Raw genomic sequence first — 8,565 nt, 5'->3', positions numbered from 1 at the left:
CTCCCACTTCAAACACATGACTGACCCACTACCATAGACCTCAATCAGGAAAGACAAGTTTTCTGTGTGGAGGGGTCAAGGGAATCAGAAATACGACCCCTGTAAGACTGAAAGATAAAGGTTTTTTCTTCTGCTGCTGCATCCTCTAAATTCATCTGCCATGCTATTCTCACCAAAATTTCTGTTAGCAATTTGAAAGGAAACAAATCTGTACTCCTGTAGTCAAACATGTAGTTTGAAATATTTAGTTACTTTAATAAACTGCTCAAGTCAGTAGATAACCTTTCAGAGGGATCAGCTTTGTTAGAGAGCATAATCAGCTGTTTTCCCAATAGAATAAAGATGTATTCTCTTGGGTATCTATTATAACCTCTTTACTCTGAGCCATGTTCAATAAAAAAAGCAAAAATAAGTGGCTGAAAGACAAATAGCAAATGTTAAAATGTTCTAAAAAAGGGATTTTTTTTTAAATCAAAGAAGCTCTGTTTGTGCTCCACGTTTTTTTTTAAATTTCAGGCTTCCATAAATACTGAGAACATCATTAACTGTTTGTTTGAGAGGTGGAATTGAGTGTGTGAGGAGTCATCCACGCAGGCTTTGCAAAACTGAACATCTGACAAACAAGCACCTGCTGTAGTGAGGACAAGGTTTTAGCTCTAGGAATTTCATAAATATTTATTTTCTAGGAATATATGGTTGCATCTTGCCAGAATATTAATATTTGTATTTTTTTTCTACTTTCACAGTTGTTTTAGAGTCAGAAGACCCAGGCATTGCAAGCCTGTCTGCTAAAACTTACAGCTAAATTTAAACTGCACAGTTTTATTTAATATCACTAAGACAGAATATTTTAGCTGTTTTGGCGTGATGGCATTTAGAATAAAATGTTCTTTCACTTTCTAAAGCTCAGACACATGTAAATCTCCGCAATTGCTGGGGAAAGCTGCATTTTTAAGAGACACCGAGTCCTTTGCAGAGGCAGGTTGAAGGGGTTCACTCGATGGCTGCCTGGAAGGGCGGAGGGGTGCAGTGGGGCCGTACCAGGGGCTCGGACACCCCGAGCCCGGCGGGGAGCGACGCCCGACCCCCGGCGCTGTGAGGATAGGGCCCGAGCAGGCCCGCGTCGCCATGGCGACAGTGCGGCGCTGCGGCCATGGCGGAGAGCGAGGAGAAGGGCGAGGGTAAGGCCGCGGCCGGGGCTCCCCTCGCTCTGGCGCGGCGTGCGGACGGGCCGGGGGCCCGGCGCCACCGAGTGAGGCCCGCCCGCCGCAGGCCTCGGGCGACGGGAGGGGCGGCGGCGGCGCGGGCAGACTTGGCCGGGGCAGAGGCACACGGCCACGCACCGGGGGACACAGACACACATTTATACATACTGAAGTGCATACATACATACATACATACATACATACACACACACAGACACACGTGCGTTTGTGTGTGCGTGTGTGCGTGTGTATTGCAGTCTTTGACATCCTCCCGAGGGGAAGGCACTGATCTCTTTCCTCTGGTGCCCAGTGACAAGACCCGAGGGAAAGGCCTGAAGCTATGCCAGGGCAGGTTTAGGTTGTGTATCAGGAGAAGGTTCTATACCCCGAGGGTGGTTGGGCACTGGAACAGTTCCCCAGGGAAGGGGTCACAGCACCAGCCTGGCAGAGCTCAAGAAGTGTTGGGACAGTGCTCTCAGGCCCTTGGTGTGATCCTGTGCAGGGCCAGGAGTTGGACTCAGTGATCCTTGTCATCCCTTCCTGCTCAGCTCATTCTGTGATATTAGATATGTACGTGCACAAAGCTGTTCGTGCACATTGTGCATGGATGTGTGTATATCGGTGTGTGTATATGAAATATACACACATGCATATTTACACAAACAGAAATACGCCCACTGACTGCCCATCCCCTTCACGGCGGCCACACTGCTGCCTCTGCCTCAGGGCAGGGGCTGCTCTGCAGCACTCCCTGCCACAGGGGGTGCCACCAGCCTCCTGTTGGTGCTGGCAGCCTTACGGTGGTGCTGCCACCACACAGGGTATGCCCAGGCTGGATGGTGACAAGGCTGACCCCCCTGTCATGGCATGGGGTGGCTGCCAGGGCAGCCGTTGCTGGCTGATTGTGGCCTCTCACAGTCGTTTCTGGATGCATTGGGCTCTCTCTGCCAGAAAAAAAGTAATCTGTGCTTCTGATAGCACCATGGCTTATTTTTAGAGGCCACTGTGTTCTGCTTTATGGAGTGTTGCCAGAAATTCTATTTTATAGGCTAGAGGTAATTCCTTCTTCAAGGATATCTCAGTATCATTTCAAGGAAAACATATTTTCTGTAAAGCCTACAAGATTGTGACTTCTGAAATCCATCCTTTCTGTAACTAAACTTGTGTGTGTTGCAATAGTTTATGAAGTCTGACATTGTAATTGAAATAATGTAATCAATGGATTATTTAATATTTTTTCAGAAACAATGTATGCTGCAGAAAAGTCTTGTCTAAGTGGTTGCTGTGGATGGTGGTAAATGACTAATTGGATTTTTGTAGAAGTACTTCTAGCTACGCTTGCAACATAGATATCTTGAAGAAATTAAACAGTAAGACATGTAGCTTCCTTGAGGACTGCTCTTAAAGTGTGTTTTTTTTCTTTTTTATTGGTTTTAATTTTTGTTTAGTCTTGTGGAAGCCTATCTTTTGCATTTTTCTAGTGGTGCAAGTGAAGCTGAGGCACAGTAGCAGAGGTGGATAGAAATGATGGGATAATAGCCTAGAAGTCTGCCAAACCATCTGAGATGAGGGAAGTAGTGTTGGGAAGCCTGGTTCCATATATTTTGGGTACCCATATGGATAATATTGAGATTTCGGGCTGTTTTGTCAAGCCACAGCCAGAAACTTTTGGAGAAGGAAGGTCATGGATTTTTGATTGCTTGATTAAAGACTTTTAAGGCCTTTTTTTTGGTAGTTTCAAAATGAGAATACTTTTAAAGAAGTTTAATTATTGTATTACTAAAGACAGACTCTCTTGGGGATTTTTATGCTTCATGTTTTTTAACATCCTATAAAACACTATTCCCAGTAGAATTTTAGATGTCATCTTCTAGAGGAGAATTGTAGTGTCATCCTAAACGACCTTGACCCATAAACTCCGTCTCTGGCCCGACCAGTGGATCATGGGAAGTGACATGCTGGGCTTTAGTTTCTTATCTGTAGGATGAGCACAATAACTCATGTCACTGGGACAGTAGCTTCTGTCACTCAGGAGAATCCCAGCCTGCTATTGGGCAAACCAGTTGTTTATTGCCTCATTACTGTAAACATGGCTGAGGACAGCTAACACTCAGTGTCTCATTAACAGAGGCAATCCCTTAGGATTAAGTCACTTACACCACTTCAGAGTTGCTATTAGCCTTCCTGCTGATAGCAGTTAGAGGGTTAATTAGGATTCCCTGATTCTGGATTCACACATCCATTGTGCTTCTCTCCAGCAAGTACTCCACATCTATGCAAGCTGCAGGTTTAACTTTATTATGCTTCAAAGTAATACCATTAGTTGTATTGTCAAATAATTAGTCCTTAGGGTATTCCTCTTGGTGCTTTGCAGAACTGTAATTCCACCAGCTTTCCTGGAAAGGTTTCCCTTAGGTCCTATTATTTCCAAGTTCAGTCTTCTTCGAAGTTGAAATGCCTGCTTAAATGTTTTACAGAGATACATGATGTACACAAAGAAAAACAGTGGGAGGCCAAATCCTGCTACCACTTGTACATGTTACTCACATGAGTATTACCCTCCAGCTTATGCAAATGCTGCAAATAGAATCTTGTATGTGCATAAGTGTTAATGGGACCATGCCCATACTGTATGTAGCTACATGTTTCATGTCTGAATTTATATCCCTACGTTTGTGCTTTCAACAATGTTTAATGTTTTTTCTTCACACCCATCTGATTACTCTAGAATATTTGTTTAATCTTTCACTTTTGTACATTTGTCTCTATCTTCCCTCCTATAATTTGGTTTCTTTCCCCTTTTCTGCTACTTATTTCAGTCTGTCTGTTCTTCCATTTGCTCTCAGATACTGTCTTTGTAATTTGACATAACATGTCAGATTTTCTAAGTTTTAATACTTCTGATCTCAGTACTGATGTTGCTAGAACCTGAAAGCAAAATGTCAGACTGGTAGTGCCTGAAGTACAACTAGACTGAAGACAAATTATTCTCCATCTGGGATTTAAGAAATCACATGAAAGTACATAAAGGAGAAAACGCTTCAGTGTTCCTGTATCATTATGGAAATGTTATGTAATTGATCGGTATTAGAGTTTTTCAAAGACCATATTCTTTGTGCCAGATAGTGCATACTTAAAATGCCATTAATAAGTCATGAATTTTAATCCAAAGGGAAGTATATTGAATAGTAGCTGAGCTGCTACTTCACCCACTTACACCTGTATGGAACCAAATACCTGGTTGTGGATAAGAGGTGTCCCCAGAAAGTTGCTTGGTTCTGCTGTGAAGACCTATGGAGAGTAACAGTTCTGCAAGGATGGTTTTCTCTGGTAAATGATTAGTAGTTGTCCTAGCAATTTGTAATCAGGCCTCACAAAACCTCTTTGTGCCCCAGATGAAGACACATTGTCATGTGGATCTTGGAAAAGAGTTTTCACCCCTATTTTAGTATGTGAATACAGTAACAGTGTGTTCAGTCATACATACATGTCTGCTCTTCGCCTGGCCCAGTTTGCTGCCTGGCATACTGGTGAAATCAGAGATACAGGAGGTAACATTTGGGGAGAGCTAGTTACACATTTAACTACTCCCCTCTTTCAAAGAAGGAGAGTTACGCCTGTATCACCTGCCTGCTGAATCTCCTCGTGCCTGGAAGGAGGATCTAAACCTTCCTGTCCACATCACCTCACCTGGCTTTGCCTGCCTTTTGTATTTCTAGAGATACTGAAAATGTGCTATCACTGCTCATTCTGTTTAAATGCTTTGAGTCAAAGCTGAGAGAGCCTTGTAGCTGCTGTGAGCACTGTAGGCAGTCATAACCATTAATTCTGCTTGAAGCACTCTTAATTAACATGAAAGTTTCAAACCCAACACAGAAAAGCACTTAAGCTGTGCACGACTTAGGGGAATCCCACTGAAAGGGATGATGCACATGATGCTGAAGCATGTGAGCTCTTTTAAGAACTTCTTATACTAAGGATTTTAAAATGTATTTTTGAGAGTTTCACAAATGAGCAGCAGCATTTCAAAGGTACAAAAGCTCTGAATTAAACACAATGAACCTTCAGGCTAAAGTAGTCCATCAGACAAATTATCTCTAGTTTAAAAAGTGGCAGTGTTTAATTTATAAGGAAAAAATACAAAATTAGTATGAGCTGTTAAAAATAAGTATCTTTCATAGGGCTCAAGCAAGAAGTATTTCAGCTTTAGAAGAAAATCTGAATATATGAGATTACTTAGGAAATCAGTGTGCAGTTTTATCACAGTGGAATTTATAGATGAATGCTTTGAATATTTTTATATCTTCTTGTTGACATTGCTGTAAGAAATTATATGAGAAGAAAGGTTTATAGTCTTTATTAGACTGTAATGCACCTTGACATGCACCCTGACATCAATCTGATTTATGTTTTAATATTTGTACTTATTTGAGAATGAAACAAAAAATAAACTATGTCAATCTCCCATGACAAACACAGGTTGTAGATCTGAACCTGTTGGCTGTACTCCCACAGCAGAAATTGATCTCAAATGGATGTAGAATAGGTAATTGCAGATTGACAGGTTTCTTGTTTCCATGGTGCATAAAATGGCAGAAATTTTTTAGTTTGGTTCTACTTCTAGCTGATTTAGTGCATAAAAAATTGGATGGTGTGCAAAGAAAGGCTTTAAACTTTTTTGTCTTTTCAACAATGCCAACCATTGAACTTGAGAACTCCCACAAATTATCTTTCCAACAATAGTTAACATGTTATTAAGAATTTCCATGTCTACATACTAATTACTCTGAGATCTGAGGGGTTGGGAGGCTTTTTTCAGCTTAGCAGTACCTGTATTTTGTGTGAACAGATACTGCTTTGTTGCTATTGGCAATAAAATGTGTTGGGCAAAAGATTGTGGAAGGAAAATGGTTTTTTGGATAACAGAAATGTGACATGAACCTGTTGTCAGAGCCAGTGTTTAGCCCCCAGCTGGGAGGTGGCCATGCAGACAGGGGTGTTGGTAAAAGCTCTTGGCACAGGGAGGGGCTGGAGGTCCCACACCAACCTCAGGACTGTGTGCTACCTGATGGGTCCCAGCACTATTTTATAAATGGCCTTAAATTGTCAATGCCCAACTTTAAGAAAATACAGACTCCCAACTTTTTGGAAATGTATTGTCTTTGCTGTTCAGTGTTGCTGTTCAATGCTGTTCAGGGTGTGGGTAGGATGTGACAGCCTTATGAATGTGACATTGGAAGGGATTTTCTTGAATCCAGCCTAGGGCTGTACAGTCATAACCTTCAAAAGCTCTCCAAGTACCATCTTAAAAATGGTAAGGATTATTGTGTCACTGGTGTAAGCTCACAGGAGGTTCTGGTTCTGGATGGTCAGGAAAATTAGAAATGAATTCTGAAGTTCATTTTTGAACAGCTTGTGTACTTCTTTTCCAAGTTTGCTAACTTTTTCCTTTAGCTTAGCCTGCCTGAAATGATGAATGCCAGAAGTGTCTTATTCCCTATTGATGTTAAATGTATATGTCAGTTGTCAGCTGAAATGCTGTTCAAATTCAGAATATTACTCTTAGGTAAACAGAAAGAAAATTGGAGGTTTGTATTCATTCATGGTATGTAAAGGAAGTGATTTAGCACTGTAAGCGATACTTTCAAGGCAGTGCCTTTAAAGCCAAGCAGCTGCAGCAGCAAACCCCTGTAATTCCTTGCCATTTTGTTTCACCCTAACAGTCTTCCTTTGCTTGGGCAAAGACAGAGTACTGCAGATAGAATTGCAACCAGTCTAGAAACAATTTTTTTAAACCCATTTAAGACACCAAATGGAAGGGTTTCTGATATATTACATAATAACAGCCTGTATTAAGTCATACTTAAACCCCTCATTCTACCATTATGTTGCAGATTCAAAAGAAGAGCATTTACATACTGCTCTGTTCTAGTGCAGTACTGTGGTACTGCAGTTAAACTTCAGAATGTCTAATGTTTAAAATAAATTACTTCTCAGATCCAGTTGATTCTGGTGCCTGGTTCTGGACCACTGATTGTGTGCAGAGGCAGTTCAGGAGGAATATTCAATTTACGAGATATTTGCTGCTGCCACACATGCAATCAAGCGTGCATTGTCAGTGACAAGTGACATGGTTCCCTGTTGGGACTGTCCCACAGGGACATCCTTGGCAGAGTGAGCTGCTTTGGTGGGTCCCACAGCAGCATGTGCATTGCCACATTTTGGTGGAACTTGGTCTGGTGCATATGCGGGTATCAGAGCTGTCCTTTGCAGCTCTGCCATCTGCTTGCGGGGCCAGCACTGTGGAGAGTGCAGGAGAAATGGAGACAGATGACAGATGCCTTCTGTGACTGCACAGCACAGCAGCAGACCTGTGCTCTGCCAGTGTCACAGCCTATGGAAGCTGCTCTTTTTCAGCTGCAGCTGGAGATACAGCAAGACTCAGCATCACCAGGAGAGCTATATATCCTCACAGGGTAGGTTGCTGTTGGGGATAAAAGAGGATGTAAGTATGGGCTAGACATAGCTCTTTCATTATATCCCAGGTGTGCCTGAGATGAAGGATATAGAAAAAATTGCAATGAGATTACTGTTTTTGCCAGCTCTGAGCTGCCACAAGAGTGCTGGCTGGTGCAACTGCCAGAGTTGTGATTTCAGGGATGTGTGAGACATTTCTAATGGAGATTTATGCTGAATTTATCTCTGCCTTGTGAAAAGGGACACTGCATGCAGCTGGTATTGACTTAAAAAAAGTATCACTGTTATTCTTTGCAGGCTAACTAATGTTGAGCACTGACATTTCTTTCACTTCACTGTAGGAAGGACAACATCATGAAGTATAAGATAATCTTGCATATTACCTATGAATCACAGGTGTGCAGAAAGCAATCCAGATCTCTGCATAGAATGGACTTCCTTGCTTTCTTTGGATGATTCTCCAGTCATCACATCACATCATCTGCTTCACATCTCTTCAAGAGAAGATCTTTTGTATTAAAAGGATTTCCCCCATCATTCTGCAAGTTAGTGTGACAAAGCATGTTGTTTCACTGCCCTCAGTGTTGGCTGCATGCAATAGCAACTGTTTGGCAACTTGTCTGTGGATGCCAGGTAGCAGGAGAGCTTTGCAGTTAGAGCTGGACCTGTGTAAATGACCCCAGGTTTTGTGAAGTCAGACTTAGCTTCTAGTTGACTAGCTGCAAAATGAGGCTGTGCTTTGCTGGCTGAAATTCAGGTCATAATTGAGACCAATTAGGTCCAATTTGGATACATGATTCTTCTTAAGAGTCCTTATTGCATACTGCTTCCAAAGTAATCATCTGCAACAGTTGTGAGGCCTGTGAAACAAGTAGTGTGGCTA

At 42.1% G+C, this 8,565-nt stretch overlaps 1 protein-coding gene across 6 annotated transcripts in view; it reads left to right on the top strand.

Annotated features, from left to right (window-relative positions):
• Positions 1-986: 986 nt before the first annotated feature.
• Positions 987-8,565, top strand: part of DRC8 (dynein regulatory complex subunit 8) — a 41,210-nt gene continuing 33,631 nt past the window's right edge. For 2 of the 6 annotated variants that reach the window (XM_077175751.1, XM_077175752.1), the window contains exon 1: positions 990-1,181. In XM_077175751.1, the coding sequence (XP_077031866.1) occupies positions 1,154-1,181 (28 nt within the window). In that variant the 5' untranslated portion in view covers positions 990-1,153. Of the gene's footprint in view, positions 1,182-8,565 lie in introns of all 6 variants that reach the window. The other 4 variants (XM_077175753.1, XM_054629966.2, XM_054629968.2 and 1 more) reach the window with 4 other exon arrangements.

The sequence above is a fragment of the Agelaius phoeniceus genome, chromosome 3 (assembly GCF_051311805.1).
Source record: "Agelaius phoeniceus isolate bAgePho1 chromosome 3, bAgePho1.hap1, whole genome shotgun sequence".
Lineage (NCBI taxonomy): Eukaryota > Metazoa > Chordata > Aves > Passeriformes > Icteridae > Agelaius > Agelaius phoeniceus.
This window is presented reverse-complemented; position numbering and strand designations above follow the sequence as displayed.